Source organism: Helicoverpa armigera, chromosome 4 (genome assembly GCF_030705265.1).
Source record: "Helicoverpa armigera isolate CAAS_96S chromosome 4, ASM3070526v1, whole genome shotgun sequence".
Taxonomy (NCBI): Eukaryota; Metazoa; Arthropoda; class Insecta; order Lepidoptera; family Noctuidae; genus Helicoverpa; species Helicoverpa armigera.
In genome coordinates this window covers 13,432,652-13,453,158 of record NC_087123.1, presented here as the reverse complement: position 1 = coordinate 13,453,158, position 20,507 = coordinate 13,432,652, and the positions used below count along the sequence as shown (strand labels likewise).

Sequence of the window (20,507 nt, the reverse complement as noted above, 5' to 3'; positions counted from 1 at the left end):
GAGGAAATAAAATAGATAGACATTTATCTATGATAATCTTTCATGCTCACTACGATTTGCAAAATTTCACCAAGCATTGTGTGTTTTTTTATTATTATGAAAGAAAGCCAATTACCTAGAAGAAATATATAATTATGCATCATTATTATTTATACTAATGGTCATGCATAAAACTAATGATACCTATAATAAAACTATCTCAAATTTAAACTCCTCTACGTTTTGTAGAAAAAATAATCGTTTACAAACTTATCGGTAATCAGATTGGTATTTTCAGACTTCTAATGAGCATAAATCATAACAAATGCTATGATTAATTGACAAGACAACTGACCTAATGTTGGTTCAACTTTTTGTTGACCTTATGTAGTATGTAGGTGCCTTTATCAACGACCCAATTCTGGCTTCGACAGATTTAGGCACGGAAACCCTTTTCTCACGACTCACAATCAATTTACGAAGTGAACCAGTTATAATTATTTTCAATATTTGGTCAACGGTTTAGATATAAAGGTATTATAATAAAGTTTTAATAGCCTATCAGTTATTAACTAGTTACGACTGGCCATAATTTTAGTTAATAACTTTAAAGTTCCGCGGCTTTTTATTGCTCACGCCTTTATTGGGTAACTTGCAGCTTTTATTACTTGAAGTTCATAATGGCTGCCTACTTGATGAAAAAAATAGCTTAGATTTCTTGGTAGGTAGTATGCGTTTGCATTCTCGCAAATACTTTTATGTAATCATTCCAACAGTCAATTTTCTGTAGGCGAACTTTCATAATTTCTTGTCGGCTAAAAATCTTTTTTATTTAAAATTAAAATCATATTGAAATTATTTTTTCACGCTCACCTATCAACGTGTCTGCTAATCTGTTCTATTCAACTGTTTAAAAAATAAAAGACAATCACCAGACCTATACCTCAAAAGCCGTCACGATCACAAAATGTCATTACGATTACCATTACGGAAACCTTTCTCTGGTCCCTGATTAGGGACATGCATTGCGCGTGTACATGGCACTCGGCGCGTGGCAGCGCAAGCGCATTGCGACAATACCTGCGGTGTCATGGCCACCAGTGAACGTACAACATGTGCAACTAAAATAAAACATAACACTACCAGTAAATCGTGGGACATTAATGTCATACTCCGATCATATACGGAACACCTTGCTACGTAAAGTAATACGAGTTACTTTTTAGGGACTCGATCGATACAACATTTGACAAATACTAGTGAATTAATTGGTTTATATTCAGTTTTTTGTATCATATTTTAAGTGTAAAAATAAATGAACTTACAAAAGCTTGAGAACGTTATTGCAGAACCGCGTCGAATTCAGGCATCGCCGTCGTTAAAACTGAAATTGTTAATTTGCATGAAGTGTTGCAATAAAATTGAGACGCATAATGTTATGCTCGATTAAATTAAATATTAAAATTACTTTTTTCTATAAGCAGCATACTAATAAATATTGATACAATTTCTTTTGAATGTTCTGAAAATGATAGCTTTTTTTTGTACTGTGATTTTGAAGCTTCGTATGTTTGTCTCAATGCGAAGTTTACGATTGAGAATAAATCAATTTCGTAGCCAACAATCAAACAGAAATAAGCATATCTCAACTTCCTAAATATCGTTTATGCAAATTATTGCGTTTAATCTTTTTTCTACATTTTTACTGAAACCATTTCAATACGTATTAAAATTACGTAAACACTCAATTTAAAAGGAAAGTGAGTAGGTATCTCGAGTTTGCAAGACAACCCACGGCCGTCTAGTCCGCATACGAAGTGACCTAATTAATTATTCTCGGTAAAGGAATATCGTGTACTGAGACTTATAAAAATATCTCTGAACGTCCTTGTGAGGTAATATCGACACTCCCACTCGCTCCAGTTTCCGAGGCTTTAGACTTTCACTATCATTGTGAGACCGTTTTGCGCAACACGTATAGCGCATGCGTAATGCACGCTTTAAAATTCGAATTTCGAGCCCATATTCTACTGTTTTATTGATTTTATATCGATTTCTAGAAGTTTTATGAAGGCGTTTAAGGTTGTGGTTTCGGGTGTCACTAGAGTATATATGTTACCGGCCGAACCCGATTTTAGGATAAACCAGTTTTGCCTAGGCTCAACTAGTTCTTCCTATAAGCGTTAGGATTAACTAGTATAGCCTAGTCCAAACTAATTTGTCCTAAGCCCGATAGGACGGACTAGTTTAGGCTAGGCAAAACTAGTTGATCCTAATATCAATACGCACACTCTAGGATAAACTGGTATGGCCTAGTCTAAACAATAAACAAAGGTGATCTCAGAAACATCATTGGAGTTATTCTTCAGAAAAATAATGAAGGTTTATACAAAGTTGGCACCAAACACTTCAGGTGGACTTCAGAAACTATATTGCAGGTATTATTTTTTCTCAATTACTTATCTATCTTTCTAGATCATTAATGATATTTTAAAGTAACTAATATGTTTTTTTTAGATCAGAATTCGGCATTTGTAGTCAAAATTTTTTAGAGGTAGCAAATGTAAACCAAGACTCCGAAATATCGTTGAGAACTGCAGCTACGAAACATTCTGTTGGATCAGGCCAAGGTTTTGTGAGATGCAGCTGCAACAAAAACTGTTCCACAAGCAGATGCCAGTGCAAGAAGGCAATGATACTCTGCAATTCTAAGTGCCACCAAAGCAAACCGTGTAAAAATAAATAACAATTTTAATAATTAACATAATAGGTACTCGTATGATTATTGCTTCTTAAAAAAAACAGTATTATTATCCATAACTTTTAGCGACAACAATTTTAATTTGAGATTTGATTATTGCTTCTATTAAAAAAAATACTTACCTATTATTTGTTAGTTTGCTACATATATGTAGTATGATTGTTCGTACTATCAATTTAAGTATTGTTCGTATTATTATTAAAGATGATTATTTTTCTAGACACGGAGTAGTTTAGTTAGTTTATCTATTTATTTAGACTTTTAGATATGTATATGTTTTGACTAGGCTATACCAGTTTATCCTAGAGTGTGCGTACTTATATCAGGATCAACTAGTTTTGCCTAGCCTAAACTGGTACGTCCTATCGGGCTTAGGACAAATTAGTTTGGACTAGGCTATACTAGTTAATCCTAACGCTTATAGGAAGAACTAGTTGAGCCTAGGCAAAACTGGTTTGTCCTAAAATCGGGTTCGGCCGGTAACATATATAAAATTATAAAGTAAATATTTTAGGTCGGTAGAACAGGTGTATAAATGTAGAAAAAAGTAAAGCTTTATTATAGACGATACTTTTTTAAACTAATATTAAAGGTAAATAAATGAGTGGTATATAATTAAAATGCATTTTAATTTACAAAAAAAATGTTTCAGTCAATTAGTTTAGTGAACTTTGGTTCCAAATTTAGTCCTATCCAACGACGACTTAAAGCGAAAAAATCACTTGTTACGAATAACAATAAATATTTGGTTAATTCACTTCAGTCTGTTTCAATATCAATATACTATAAACCTATCAATACTTAAATCTTACAATCTATCACGGCTTTGGCCTGAATAGTTACACAAGTATAAAATAATCTAATTTGTATTTATAACAAATAACTTAAATATCGAACATATCTAACAGGTTTATGACAGGTTTTCGTTTCTTGACGATTTTTCGTACAACCTCTTTCGGTCCCGTCCCTCGAGTGGAGCTGGGGTACCTGTCATCCTGTGATGTGTCGTCGTAGTTACTTGAAAACTGCGGACGCTCGTAATCGTCTTCAGGCACCCTGTAATCGTAGGGGTCCACAGTAGGCGTAGGGTTCTTCAGTTTCTTCTTAGGAACTAAAACATAGTCACTTAAATCCTCGCTAGGGAAGCGCTCTGGCTCTCTGGGCTTATGAGGCCTCTTCTTCTTTGGTCGGGATGGAGGCTCATCGGGGTAATACTTCTCCGGTGGAGGCACATCAGGTATCACTGGAAACGTATATTTCACTGAGGCAGAAGGCTTCACCCCCATATCGTCGTATTTGTGCCCCTTGAAATTCCCGTTGCCATAATGCTTTGTTACGTATCGATCAAAGTCGTAACTTGGTTCGGCGTATTTGTCGTAACTATCTCTATAAGAATCTGGGGGAAATGTCGGATACTTTTTATTCAATTCTAGATCAACGATGTTTGAATACAAATTGTCTCTATTATCGTAACTTTCCTTTCTAGTTTTGGTTTTGCAATTCGGGTCGGAACTATATCCGACGTGACTTTGTGGTTCAAATTCTGATGGATCATCGCGCGGATGCTTAATTGAAATACTGTGTGTGTATTCGCTTGGCTCGGAGTCTAACGGCTGGTCAGAATATGATGGGTACTTCGTTCTTTTCTTATGCGAATATTCCTTGCGTGGTGGTTCTATCGGCCTTTTGGGTCTTTTCCTCTCGTAATAGTCTTCGTCCGCGTCTTCTGAAAAGTCGTAGTACTTATCATAGTCTCTCATGGCTTTCTCTTCAAGCATACTCCGTCCTATTTCTTCAGAATCAAATCTTTGGTTTTCATTGTTTACAACAGCTTGAAACCCTGTATTCGGTCCTGCAGAATATTCTACTGTTCTTGTGGAGCCATCTGGTTCGACTACACTGTAGTGACCTGTAAAATGAAAGTTATTTAGTTATAACCAATTTGAAAACGATTATTGTTTTAGGCTGGTTTGGAGCAGTTATTTATTTTGGTCAATATAAAATGCTCTATAAAATTGATGGGATTTGTCATAAAAATCATGTCATAAAAATCTGCATTACCTTTAACAGTGTCACCATTTCTTGACTCCCATACGCTCTTCACGTCTCCAGTTTTGCCATCAGCCACTCCATAGCTGAACGAGTAGGCCGCTTTTCTCTGACAATAAAAAATCAAAGCATTCGCTCATTAATTCAACGATCAAGTTTTTACTCATACTACAATTACAACGTGATGTTTCTATAGATAAAAAAACTCCGGGGAATGTGTGAAGCGATAGGTTGCGTGTAATAATTCGGTATTTTACTCATTATGACAATTGATTGCATGTCGAGCTATTTTAGTTTAATATTCTGAATAACTAATGAGGGCTTTAATCGTTTCCATAACGTAGGTATGCGGGTAATTACTATCAGGTAGAGTGAGTGTATTAATGTCTCGCTGTCCGTCAAATCGTTAGGCGTAACGCGTGCGGCATTTATCACTCTCGATCACGACTGACGGTTGCTCAATACTGGCGCTAGATTGTTGAAAATCATTCTAGATAAATCTCAGCAAGTACAAATTGTGCCATGTTAGACCGTATTTTAAATTCAAATTTATTAATTAGGTATTTAAACTATCACCATCATTAAAACACCAGCGAATCGAATTAATGCGACCAAAACGGCTAGACAAGTTTCGTGATGTTTGTAAACATTGGCGCCATAAATGTCACTTGTTGACGGCCATCTTCTCGCCAAGTTCAAGATGAGCCAGACGGGTGCGCGTGCGCATCGCGCGCTCTACTCAATGTCAATGACGGATCGTTCACTTTCGTTTGTTTCCGCTTCGTTTCGCTCAACAAGACTCACTGTTTTTGTTGTTACAGTTTATTCATTATTCGCGTTTTTCTTGATAAACGAGAGACGTTTTACATGAATGTAAGTGTGAAATCATTTGTTATTTCAAAATGAATGTGTGTATAAACTACACATTATGATATTATTGAACATTGTCGGATATGGAAACTGTCATCGATAACGCTATTACCGAACCGATTGAAGCGCATAATTACATTAAAATCGAAAGTAATGAAACTTTTACTACGGTTAAAAACCCGGTGACAACGTACTAATTAGCAGGCGTTCGTGTCCCTCGCTCCTTCAATTATAATTTGCATAATATTGAGAAAAAAAATTATAAGGTATCAAGTGGAGCAGTGTTACAGCTGAGCTAGTTCGCGTTGCTTTGAGAAAAGTGGGTGAACGAGACAAGCACTGGCCGCATTCGTTTCGACATTCAGCGGCCACTTTCAATAGCTCGAGTATTTGTGTGTATCGATATGTCGCAATCTCCACTAGTGATAAGCGCGCGCTGCCTACCAGTTTATAGTGCAAAAAATAGCCTGCAAAGATCTAGCGCTAGAATTTCATTGATACTAGAGCCCAATTAGTGCAGGTGGTAGCGAATGTGGAAGGCCACGTCTCGGAATTAATGGGGCACATGTCGGCTTTGAACACCATGGCATTCCAATAACATAGATAGTTTAGGAATTGGGCTTATGGCACTATAACTTGTGAACTAAAATGTAGGCACACAATTATGTGATTAAATTCTGGAATTAAATGATATTAATATCAGTGGTACAACTAGCTAGTTTTTATCTTATTGGTAATCTCTAGAACTTCAGGACTGATTCTAATAAATAATTTCTACACAGCAGATATTGTGTATGCAAATAGCATAATAAAATACTGTGTTCTACGAGCATATTTATGAATGTTGTACGTATCTGTTCTAATTTTAAATATAACTGCTGTCATCATCATTTGAATTTCGAAATGAAAGAATCCTTTTTGAAAGTTACCTACTGGCTTAAATGTAAATTCAGACTATTGTTATTATTAAACGTTGATATAAGTATGATTGATTACAACCTCCTTGATACAAATTGCATAAGCCATATAACCGCTTATCATATATTTTAAATAAGAAAGAGAGTGCAAACTATGATTAATAAGGAATGCAAAATGTAATAACTGATAGATATCTTTATTATGTGAATGGAATTAATAGAAAGTGTTCCTATTGTTATTACAAATAGATGTAATTGGTTGCTATTTAAACGTCTTAAATCAGAGAACATGCTCATTGCTATAAAGGAATAATATTGGGTTCATATTTATGCAGACTACTTATACTTAAAAAACAATTATTATAGCACTAATATTAAATACATAAATCTAGTCTATAAGGGTTTGTTTATTCTAGAGGTATAACTTTACATTTAACAATTAAATTTTAATCTGATGTAAATAATACCTAAGAAAAAGTATTCATACTTAATTCAACGTATAAATAAGCAGTGTAAATTACCCATCTAATTTCACAAAGAAATGACAGAATTACAATACGCTTATTAATTTTCAAAGAAAATTGCTCATTATAATTACATCGTATAATTATAATTTCGACGCCCGATTATAAATAAAATTATTCTTTGCATGCGACGGTCGTTTGTATTGCAGTGAAACTTGCGTGGTGTCGTGTGTTTGTTAGCAATAAATAGTTTTTTTCTTTAATCTGCCGTATCAGTAGCGGTTTGTTATTGATTACGATTGCGATGTAAAACAGACACGATTTGACTGGGATAATTAAGGAAAGTTTATTGTTGAGAAAATTTACGATGTGAGCTAGTTGGCTATTCTTGTGTGTATTTTCAGTTATTAGAACTAATAAAAGATAAAGTTATTTGACAAGTTATGATTCTAAACGCGTAGCAGATACTGTTGGATTTTAATAATATTTTTTAAGTATGGAAATGAAATGAATGATTTTCAAAATACACATAAATACAATAAATTATTCATAAACTATTCATAAATTCCTAAGTATTGAGTTATTTATTCCTGAATAAGTAAAGGGAAATTGCATAAAAGTGGGTATACTGCTTGGTCGCTTTTTAATGTTTATTTTATTACAATTTCTACTTACTTTGTCCGACGCCTCTTCAATGATATCTTCTACAAATTCCCCTTCTTGACAATTGGTTGCTAACAAATTTGCCAAGAGGATCTGAAAACACATAATTATTCATCGTAAATATAGTGTAAATTAGTGAGATAATCAACATTCAATCACCTCTAGAACTTTTGATAGCATTGACCCTATTTTTGATACCGATGAATAAAATTAATTATAAACGAAATAAAACATTTAACACTTCTATAAGTTAATTAATAAAACCTGCCCTGAACCATTAATTAGTACAATAAACAAATTCGAAATCATATTCTTTACTGCTTGCTTAAGGTTAAAGGTAATTATTGAAATTAATATAATAAACCAATTGTTTAAACAACTCCAATTTTATTTTAACAACAAAAGGAAATTATAAACAACTTACGAATATCACAAGCGCTTTATCCATGATTATTGTTTCGCAAGCACCACATTCACGTCACGATATTACCAAAACAAAAACACTTAAAAAAAATTACATAAAAACTATGAACTTGTCCATTTCAAGGTTGGAGCTAGATGAAGACGGGCCGCGTCGACCACCACTTACCTATTTATAAACGCACACTTAGACACCCCCCGGGCATGCGTACGTTAACACTCACCCACACAAGCACACCGTGACAATTACTCGACTAGGATGCGATACATTTAATTGTAGATCAGCTACCGGCAACTATCTGATAATTGTACCTTACACTTTATAAAAGCAAGTTATAAAATGTGCTGTTATCTTATCGCCGTTTTCATATAAAAATGCGTCTGAAAGCTGGTATTATTGATTGATGAAACTATTTCTATAATATTCTCAAGTATCAATATGTGCCCTAAAATCTAGTAAACCAATGAATAAGAATCTATCGTTGTCATAAAAAGCGCAAAGTGTTGGGACCCTAGTCTCCTTGTGTCATTTGCGGGACTATCCTAAAACCAGAATGTTATCAAGTAACTAATATGGGTGCAATCCATCTAATCATAAAACGTAGTCCTAAAAAAGTAAAGGCTATATTACTAGCAAAGACCATCGTCTTAGATATTCAGTTTATCCTTGGATATAGTTAAAATCATTTTTATGACAATTTTCTTTGGTTTCGGTTACCGAAAATGATTTTAGTTTTAGTTTTACACTGTGAAATTACTTTGGAATGACTGAAATTACTTTGTTAAATATGTGTTTGACCATATAACGCCTATAATATCACTTATAGCAATCGATTTATAGGACGTAGACAGACCTCAAGGCTTCATTTTTACATAACCTTCTTCTTTTTCCATTTCCCAGCCCCCCACTCCTAAGATAGATAGAACTAGCTTATTCAACCACTAGAAATGATACCTACAAAAAAATAACCGACTACACATATCGATGAATGAAGAGTAACGATCCATATATCAGCTAACAATGTTGTCAAAACATAAAAAAATATATACTTGCTTATGAAGAGTTTGTTTCATAATCAAGTGGGCATGCAAATCAAGGAAAGCGAGCACTTTCAGCTAGGTATATGATGGCATGACAGTACGTATCGGTACGCGTAACTAGGTATCGTAAACGCTGTCATTTGCAATTGTAATTCTTATCTGTCTGCTATGATATTTACGAGTTCATTTCATTTGTGAGCCTTGACACAAAGTCGGTTAATGAAAGTACTGCGTGGTATCTGTTGGCCAAAGTTGGAAGTCAAAAGCTCTGAAGTAGTTTTGTAAGAGAATGTGTTACGGTTATAAGTAGATTATAATGGTATAACGTAATTGCGGTGACCCTACATATGGATTAACCAATTAAAAATAATTTAATAATAAAGAAGGAAAATAAGACTCTGTAATAATTAGTCGACTTTGCTTATTGTAAGAGAAAAGTTAAATTCCGATTACATAAAGTCATACTTAACTAGTTAAATCAATTCAATGAGTAAGAACACCCCTTATTTTGGCAAATATGGTTCAGATTCAGATGCCAACTCTTTTAACCTAATTTTAAGTAAAAATTTAAGAATGTTCCATATTTTAAATTTTATTTCAAATTTTATTTTTTTTAATATTTGTACGCCTAAGAGGCCAAACATGAATGGTAACGTTTATTTTCTTATCTAACAACCTGCATAACTGTATGTACACCCATGTTTTTTACAAATAAAGTATCTTGTATCTTGTTCGAATACCACACTGGGCAGGTAGGTGGTCTATTTCAGTAAAATTCCATATGAAGCTTATTAAATATCACGCCACATATAAATTGAAACTCACTTTTACAATCAGAATCTTTCCTCAACATTTTCCGGTGCGCATACGCACACACCCGGAATGAAACGAAAGATAAACAGCCACGATAATCCGCTTACAAAGAAACAGCCGATGCCTCAGCTAGATTAATAACATTGTAAACTCACAACAGCACCTAATTGTAGTAAAAAAAAGCGTTAATCGAATACATCTATCATTGTAGTCTAAACAATGGTCAAAAGAAAGTAATCTATTGGAAGTTGTGACGTATAGCCGTTTTTCAACGTACTTTTTGGCTAATATCCTTATATTTAGTGTTCGGTCTGTTGAAGCGTGAATAAAGCGGCGACGCCACTTCGCGTCATCCGTCAATAACTAAAATCCTCTACACATTCAACGCTTAGAAATCGCGCGACTATAAATTTCAGCAAATTAACAAACCTTATTAGCTGTCCCGAAATGTTGTTTCAATTACAAAATGTCATAATTAAATCAACTTGACGTCAATTTGAGGTTGTTTATCAGAAATTAATGTTGGTTACAATGTGTAGAACTAAATCGCTGATGTTTCAGATTCACTAGCGTCGCAGCGATTCGTGACGTGTACGTGTGAACGTCCTTGTAATATTTATTAATGGCCGCTCAACAATGTTTCATGCATGGACTCCTCCTGTAACGATGATGAATTTGAGCAGGAAAAGCGGCTTAATTCATCACTTTCCTTTGTGAATGAACAAAAAATTGAGACACACTTCTAGAAAAGTATTTCCTTTATTTTTCATCCCACAGTATCAAAACAATTAACGATTTGTCGTTATCGTTACTTTACATAACTTACAAACTATTATACTTGCGATAAATATTTCAATAAGTGCATAACATTACAATATTATAAATAGTAGATCGAAGTTAATATCACAGTCTGACACTGGTTTCAGGAATTTTCCCATGATTACTCAAACTTAAAACAGTGCCATCTATTGGTAGGCATTGGAACTACGTGGTGCATAGTACAGCGCCATCTAGTAGTGTGAGTAGTAACCGCCAGAGCTGTGGTGATCGTAGTGTGGTTGAGGGTGTTGAGCGTGGCCGATGCGTTTGACCACGGCGTTGAAACCGTTGTGTTTGTCAGCTGTGTACTCAACAATGCGAGTGGTGCCATCAGGCTCGGCAAGGGAATATGCACCTGGGGAATCGCATTATGTCAGTATGATAATAATATGACGTAAGAGTAGTTATGTGAATGGAATCGAAGTTAATTCATACCTTTGACGACGTCACCGTCTCGGCTCTCCCACTGAGTCTTGTGGTCACCGGTGTGAGGATCAGCTACAGCGTAGTCAAATGAATACTTCGGGTATGACTGGAAGGAATTGTTAAATCGTACATTAAATATATTTATCAAATAATATCAGTTTTTAAGCAGTTTCATTGTACCGAGTAAAAGACATCAACCCGTTATTTTTACGGAAAAACTGAAACTTTTGAATCTTCAAGAAAATATATTCCAAAACAGATTTATATCAGAATATTTTTTGACATTGCCTTAGGCTTTGAATAAATTAGTTATTAATATTAAAAAATCTTTTTCATTACTAAAAGAAAAATAACGCAATGCCTTAAATCAAAGGGCTCCCTATCAAAATTAGTCCAAGTTACAGTCGCGTATCATTTCCCAATCCAAATTCTTAGTTTCCGGCATCAAACAGTGTAATGAGGCGACTCATATCCGAATTTCCTCAAACTTCACAATGCAAATGACAAGTGTGATGCAAGTCCTCAAGTATGGGACGTTATGGTGTCTAAACATCATAAGCGTGACGGCCTATAGTTGCAAAGGAATTTGAATCTTATGACCAAGCTATAAGGGTAAAATTTGAGTGGGTTGAAGAGGGAGAAAAATAGTTAAATGCAATCACGTTTGTATGTCTTGATTTTATCAGTGTATTTATCAGAGCGTTTAAAGTAAACAAAATAAGAAATAGTATCAATATTGTACATAGAGTATTGACTAGTGTTACTAATAAAAAATGCAGGTTAAATAAATACCTATTATTAAAAAAAAACTTCGAAAATAACTGCACAACTTCTTATGTAACGCCATATTGAAGTAAATATAGTATTGCATCGTGCGCCTAGCATTCAATCTATCTACAAAAATAAATCAGACACATCTAACTTACACACTACTGACTTACTACATAGATCAAATTGAAAAGATTTTTTATTAAATCATTTATATGACATAGCTGATTAAATAATCATTTGTCAAAGATAATAATCATTATTTATGTTCATATAACATCTTTGTGTGTTGCCTGGATCTCTCTCCGGTCGTGTCGGATTGCCATCGGGTTATGAGAGTGAAGGAATAGTGAGTGCACCTGTGTCTGCGCAAATGCTTGTGCACTATAATATGTCCTGCGTAGTTGGCAAATCTCTTAACATGAGAACAGCCGCGCCGTTAACCGGCAGGGAGGAAATCATCATAATCACATTCTTGTCAAAGACCATATTCCACAGTCCACAGTACTTATACTTATTATACTCACATAATAATCGTGACTATGTCCATAGTCCTGAACGGGATAGTAGCCGCTGTAGCCTGAATGTCCACCGCTGTAACCCGACAGGCCGCCTCCGTAGCCCGCGCCTATGTAACCCGCGTGAGCAGCCACGCACACTGCCGCGAATATTACTACCTGGGTATAGATAAAGAAAATAAATTATTAAAGAGAAAAATTTGTAGACTGACTTTGAAAGAATACTTGGTGTGGTTTAAATTGGGAGATATATTCTGAATAATCAATTCGGAACGAATATTGCGGAAGATACATATTAATAGTCTTTTCCCAACTATGTGGAAAAGAAAGCTCTGCTGTAAATGCTAATGAAAAGCTTAAGCAAAATTCAGGGGCAAGTTAAATGCTCGTATCGTCTAGGAATGAGAACAGACTTCTTTCCTGTATAGGATAAGTAATTTCAAATGTGTTTTATACTCGTCAATTGTTGAGTATTTATTGTATTGCAAAATTACTTAAGAAAAAGATAAATCTTAGAGGCAGAATTCGCCTGATCATTTCACCTGACCATCATGTTAAAATATGTCATTGCTCTACAAATCACCAAGACCATAATACGCTACATCTATATTCATACAAAAGCACCTGACCTCATCAAGGACAAACCACAAATCAGTTCAGTTCGAAAACAATAGAACAACGATTAAGAAAATTCGCACCAATTATAATAGTGACACTTAAGGTCAGGCCACAGGTCATGTTTGAGTCATTTCATTCATAACAAGGGGAAACAATGCAGTACAAACGGGCATGTACTATCGAGGACAGTTCCTCCTGGCCATCATTAGGTTTCTTGTTGCTTAACCATGAGAAAAAAAAAATCTTTCTTGCTTTGCGCTTACCTATAATAAAAACTATATTATTCTTTCCTAGAAGGCTTTTCTTTGAATACCGCAGTAGGATTTTCATCATCTCCCGAGCCTTTTCCCAACTATGTTGGGGTCGGCTTTCAGTTTAACCGGATTTGGCTGGGTACCAAAGTTTCACAAGGAGCGACTGCCTATCTGACCTCCTCAACCTAGTTACCCGGGCAACCCAATACCGCAGTAGGGTTTTTAAACTCAAAAAAAAAGTGCTCCGGCGTACAAGTCCGCAGTAGTACATGCATAATATATTTAGTACACTGCAAGTATTATCTAGAACAATAGGACAAGCAAAAACAAACGCAGGAAGTGTGGAACTAATAAATAGTACACATAACACGTGTTTTGTAGGATGTTTCAATTTCGGCGAATTGTGGGAAGGTGTTTTCATAATAGGGAATCTTATAACTTAACTATGTATATTGCAGTAATTTATGAAAGACATCCTCTTTCGATAATGGTTAACGTCATACTAAGAGCTAGCTCACTGGAGACTCAACTGTCAACCGATAGGTAAGCGATAAGTACGTTGATAGGTTGTTCATTTTGAAGGTAATCATTTTAGTCGATTTGATACTGGCCGGACCGAATCTTTGTAATGTCTCCATACTGAATTATGACACCGATAAAACTATCAGCCGACAAAAAGTCATAAATAAAACAAAAAGTTTTGGTAGGCAGTTATGAAAACTAAATTGCAATTGACGTCTTTAATCACAACACTTTTGATAAAAAACTTTTACTCAATTTTAACTGAAAATATTTTAGCTCACAGCATGACATGAACTTATTACTATGAAATGTTACTAAAAATAAACTTGATCGCAATTTTGGTCTAAAACTGTATTTTAAGCTTTTTTTATACAGAAGCTATTGGTAAACTTTTGATAAATAAATAAATAAAAATGTTTCAGCCAATTCATTTCATAAATATTTAAGCTACCAAGTTATTGATATTTCTTAAAGATCAAATTAAGTACTTAATCAAAACATGACACCAGCAATTAAAGTTACGTGAACTTCCAGCAAATGACAATTGAATAACAAGACAATAACTTACAAAAACTTAACCACATCACTATGTACCTACAAAGAATATGCTTCTCGTAACGTATAACAAAAACGAAAAACGTCTACGAGGTTATACATAACCGATTACGTGTTTGTCACAATGTAACATCGATATTTCCCATAACCTGCGTGTTACGTTTAGGGTATTATAAGCACACTCCAGACTAAATAATCGGCCGACAGTTGCCCCGAAGGTTGGAAGGAATATTTTTAAAGAAAATCTTGATTCCAGTCAAAGTTCTGGTCTTATATCGGCTAAACATATGATCTTTGTAATGTGCGTACTACCATTCATCTTCATACTGATTTATGAGCTCAAAAGTATCGGCCGACTAAAAGTTTGCAATGTGCCTCTGGGTACTTTTGGTATCGGTTCCTTACAAAAATAGGTTTGTTAAACTTACCGTAACGGTGAAGAATACGTGCTTTTTGTATATGTCGTAAGCTGCGTTTGTCAAATAACCGTATTCGAGCCGTCTGATAAACCAAATAATTGTAGCGAAACGATTTTACAATTTAATTTTACAGATACTGAAAGTGTTACTTAAGATTTTTTCAGCGTCTTTCAGAGCTATTTTTTGTTACATTTAAATATATTGCATTTGTTATCTATTGTCGAAACCTAGACGGAATTTGTGACAAAAGGATGAATATTTTTTTATTGACTGTATTCGCAGTAATTGGAAAGCATTACGTAGTGTACTATTGAAGAATACTAAATCAGCTATATCCGTAGTTATGTCATTTATTAATATATTCAACGGGTATTGGTATACCGATAAAAACATGATGCGAGGTGAAAATGGCCTACTTCGAGTGCCTGTCAATAGGTGATTTATGCAGAAAAGTTTGATAACCTCTTTGAACCCTGATTGATCCAGGCTATTCTAGAAGCATTGTAAACTTCTATAAATATTGCATGACAAATTACATCTTCATAAATGTATAATAAATTGACATCTTGTTATGGTCATAAACTTCAATTTCAAAGGTTCGTTACCCTCGATAAGGGTGTTGGAGACATTTCTTTTTTAGCTCCTGAGTTTTTTTCATGAATTGTATGAAACATCATGAAACAATTGAAATTAGACTTTAACCTTAAGTGACTGCGTTAAAATAGTGATTATTAATTTCATGTTCTTGTTTCTTTCCTTAGACCCTGGTTACCACGGAATTGTAACTCTCAATATCCTCAGTATTTAATGCTTTAAATTATTAAGTTTGTTACAAAATAATTAGTTAATTACTAACATAAAAATTATAAACAACTTCAAATCTAACAAAATGTAACCAAAATAACTGCCGAAATTTCAAACTTCAAATCACTATACTCACTTGGAAGGCACGCATTTTCAATGTTAGGTCACTTTCGTCCTCTTCAGCGGTGCCGACAGGAGCTGAACTGACACTGGTGGTGGTGCTACCATGCCACTGTATTTATAACTACCACTACTGTTGCTTCATCGTGCGTGCCTTTGACGTGGTGGCGTCCGCATCTCGAAGACATGTAAGTTATGAGTTAGTGTTTTTGAGAGGGTGTAGAACTATGAGGATATTTTGAGAATAATGTAAGGGTTTTTTTGGGAAATTGTAGTTCAAATTTATTTGTCTAGTATTTTTTTTTAATAAATTAGAGTCGCTGGATGACAAAATTGTCGGTGTTTTATTTTCTCTCTAAGAAATGGAAAAGCGAAATTATGGGAAGGTGATGTCGTTTGTCATAATACTAAAAAAATACCTTATTGATATTCTGATTTGCTGCATTTTATGGGGTGATATGATAGCATATATTATGACATTTCAATATTGATTGATTTGGTAGGTTCTTCATCATAGAGTGGTCCTTCCCAGAAATAGCAATTTAACGATATAATCAATCAACAGAAATTATTTTTATATATTTTTTTTTGTTTTAAACCAGATATTTATGATTGGATGTGTTATATAATAATTGTAACTACCCGTTGAAAGAGTATCATAAATAATATTGTACGAAATGGATGATGACTGGACATTAAACGATGCTCTCAAGTAAAAGCTAGTAGATATGAAGCAATGTAATTGGTGTACCTACCTATAAGTAATTGTTGCAACAATATTGATACAAAAATGTAATTACATGAAAACCAGTGCAGGCTTTAAAAATTTTGGATTACTGCATCCTAAAGTAAGTACAATTTATAGATAAAGATCTAAGTTAAGAATTATAAATCTAGGCGTTCTTATATTTTGTCACTAAAATAAATCGTATTTGGGATCACTGTTAGCTTAAAGTGATGTGAATTAACTCTTGAAGTGATCTAGACATGAATAAATTATAATGTTACATTTACATGAACTTTAAAATTTAGAAAACGTGGGAATGTAAACACATAATGTTAACTCCATCGTAAAGTCTAATTAAAAAGTCCCTGAAAAGTTCAGCATTCAAAATGTAGCACTTGCAATGTGCAAAAACTGGAAGTGCAAATTAATGTTTACGTACATATTTCAACTGCCTAATCTTTTCCCAACTATGTTGGGGTCGGCTTCCAGTCTATTCGAATGCAGCTGGTTTCCAGTGTTCTGCACTGAGCGACTGATTATCTGACCTCCTCAACCTAGGGCAACCGGTGGCAGCCCTTTGGTAAGGGTGGGCGTCAAACTTTGAATCAATGAGTAACGTACACAAATAATGGAAATTAATCGTTGTTTCACAAGCTAATTAAAGGTGGTTGAAGGTGTTCAATTTCTTTCTTTTGATGTTAAACATGTTACACAAAATGTATTATGCATTATAATAATCAAGGCGCGAGTTCACCGACAACATAAAAGTAAATCTTAGAACTACTGTTTAGGTACTGTGACTTTTTACGCAAATTTTTATTTATTTTTAAACGAAAGTATGATGAGTTAAATACAGTAGAATTCATATATAACGACTTCGCTTATAACGACTAATCGGTTTTAGCGACGATAATCTTTACTCAAGTTAGGTTTCGTATATAGGTACTAAGACAATATAACCGTTTAGTGCGACTCCGGTTTAAGCGACCAACTGCTTATAGCGACCAATATTTATTATAATACGTCCGGTTAAAACGACACACGCGCAATGTTTTGTTTACCTACGCACTCGCACCCCCGCCCCGCGTTCGTATCGTTTAAACCTTCCCTGGACCTCTACAAACATTCTAAAACCAAAATAAGCCAAATCGGTCCAGCCATTCCGGAGTTTTAGTCAGACTAACGAACAGCAATTCATTTTTATATATAAGAAGACTAGCTGACCCAACAAACTTCGTATCGTTTAACACGTTCGCGTAAGCAACGTCTTACAACGTCGTATTGATATAAGTATGAAAAGGCCCAACGTCGTACGACGGCCTCAAGATTGTCATATTTATTTTGACGGACCATGTCAGACCTATGTGGTGGCGACAACGCTTATAGACGTCGGACGTGAAATAACGTTGCGCCACATAACACAGATTATAAGACTACGTATAACGGCGGGACGTCTTAAGACTTGGTTTAATTTTGTGTGCGAAAAAGGTGCGCCACAGTACCAACATTTAGAAATGAGATTGCTCACGCGAACGTGTTAAACCTTCCCTGGACCTCAACGAACATTTTAAAACCAACATAAGCCAAATCGGTCCAGCCATTCTCGAGTTTAAGTGTCTAAACACACTATGCCGAGAATACGCGACGGAAGTTCGGCATGATTACTCCAGCAATGCTATTTGAATTACTGGCGACACATTATGCCGAAATTACGTTGCGTTATAGCGTACAGCCGAACTTCAGTCGGTCGTAAGTTCAGCGGAAATTCGGCGGCAACGTATTGTGTAGAACACATATTATACGCGACCGAAGTCGAACACAGAATATACACACAAAATTGCGCAACTGAACTTCTGCCGCGTAAGTTCGGCACTTATGGTGTGTCATATCAGGCGATTACGTTGGAACGTAAAATCAGCCGCGGAACTTCGGTCGCGTACGTTCGGCATAGTGTGTTTAGACACTTAGTGAGACCAACGAACATCAATTCATTTTTATATATAAGAAGATAATAATATGTATTCGTAAGTTATGTATGTATGTACAAGTTATGTACTTAAGAAATAATCCGTCCGTTTTGTGCGTCGTCCGGTTAGTACGACATAGTATCGTCGGTCCCTTGAAGGTCGTTATATCCGGATTCTACTGTATATTCAACGTAAAATGTATCTAGTGAGAAGTCGCGCAACAGAGCCCAGGAATGTTTAAGTAACAAAATATCTGCCTAATAAAGTACATATTTCGAGCACACACCGCTAACTTATTACGACTAATATTTTTCGAAATCCCGAAGCCGCAAGCGTCGATCACAATATTACCTACATTGTTACGTGCTTCAACTATCAAACCAATTGATCTACATACATAGTTTATTTGGTGCACCATTTATTGCAGTAAATAATTATTAAGCTAAGTTGCGTACGCTCATTGTATCGAGATAGAATTGTTCGTATTAATATTCAATGAGGTTACAAGTGTAAATATAGGTGCTGTTTTAGTTAGTTATTAAAATGTTTGTTTAAATGCAGCATCATTAATAAACAATGCATTACAACATCGTGTATAGAAGTTTGCATTACTTGTGATGTGAAAAGTTGAATATATTGGCATCAGTATGTGCATGCTTAGCTCACTTTACACTTATCAGTACTGACAAACTAAAACTCTTCCCAAAATAAAACAAATGGCACCGATTATGAAGTTTGGTGCCTGGTCGACACTTACCTACCTGCATGCTCCAGCTGGTTTATGTCATGGAAACGCATCTAGGCACTTTTTTTGCTACGGCTTAATCCGCACTTTGCAGATACTAATTTGACACAAGTGGACACCCAAATAAGACGTTGTGTATTCGAATCAAATGTTTCGATGCATTCACTGTAAAAATGTACTCTAGTAGGTATATATTCGTAAAATTTGTGTGTTTTATTGTTGCATAATATTATATTTAATTCATAATGTCTTCATATGATAAAAGGATGTCTACATCATGAGCCGGTAGCAGCTAATATCCCGTGATTCTTAGTCATATCCTTATTCTAAATGTCAAGAAGTTAAAAAAGGTTGCTTTAGCACTATTTTATTACATGAACCAGATTGTTATTCACAACTTATTAGGACCATAAAACTAAATCAGTGTCATTTGAAAACTGATAATTATCAATTATATTTTAACTAAAAGGGCAGGTTTAATTTAATATTATAAAACTTATAATTTGAACTTTATTATACTTTAATTCAGGAAAAACTCAATTAGACAAAGTCTAACCCACTTACTAAAAAAATATTCAGTAAACAACTTTATAAACAACCACTTAAGCCCGCGACTTCATTCGCTTTAGCTAAGGATTTTCTATAAAGAGAAAATACCAAATTATCGTTACATACAAAAATGCTGCGATGGGCTATCTTAGACAAAAAATCTCTAATCGTACCCACAGGTACTCCTGAGAATCATTCAATTTGACCAATAAACAAGCTCTTCAATTTAAGAGGACGAATTGGAATTTTTGGCGCCAAGGATTTCAATTTTTCTCAGTAAATACAAAACGGATCAAAATACAACTTGGTTACCTGAAAGTTCATGATATAAACCTTATTTTGTTAGTTGTAGAAACATGATTAGGTAACTTTTATAACAGAGAAAAATATATCAAACATACCTCTTTTTAAAAAGAGATTCACATATTATGGGCATACGGGACCGATTTAAGCCTCTTAACTTTTTTAGTAGTTGAGTATATACATACTCTTTAAAATTGTAGAAGGAATTTTTATCAAATTATCATTTCAAAATAATAAAATTACAAAACCATTTTGTCGCTTACGACTTTTAGTTATAAGCTAGCGCGCGTATTGTTATCCTCGCCCCGCTCAGACGCTCCGACCCCTTTTGGCGTCTTAGATGCGCGTGCCGGTTATGGAATTATTGTTGACCAATTCCTCGCCTTAATAATTTAAAACAGGTGGTCTTAAAAACT

At 34.7% G+C, this 20,507-nt stretch overlaps 2 protein-coding genes across 2 annotated transcripts; both read right to left on the bottom strand.

Annotated features, from left to right (window-relative positions):
* Positions 1-3,392: 3,392 nt before the first annotated feature.
* LOC135116797 (uncharacterized) lies at positions 3,393-5,278 on the bottom strand. Its single transcript, XM_064034365.1, has 3 exons — positions 5,242-5,278; positions 4,802-4,924; positions 3,393-4,649 (listed from the first exon to the last, which is right to left on the bottom strand). The coding sequence occupies exons 1-3, from the start codon at positions 5,276-5,278 to the stop codon at positions 3,625-3,627; spliced, it is 1,185 nt and encodes a 394-aa protein (XP_063890435.1). The 3' UTR covers positions 3,393-3,624.
* Positions 5,279-10,730: 5,452 nt separating this feature from the next.
* LOC110374836 (cuticle protein 19) lies at positions 10,731-15,928 on the bottom strand. The gene is made up of 4 exons (XM_064034528.1): positions 15,817-15,928; positions 12,518-12,667; positions 11,232-11,328; positions 10,731-11,151 (listed from the first exon to the last, which is right to left on the bottom strand). The coding sequence occupies exons 1-4, from the start codon at positions 15,829-15,831 to the stop codon at positions 10,988-10,990; spliced, it is 426 nt and encodes a 141-aa protein (XP_063890598.1). The 5' UTR covers positions 15,832-15,928; the 3' UTR covers positions 10,731-10,987.
* Between the last annotated feature and the right edge of the window lie 4,579 nt (positions 15,929-20,507).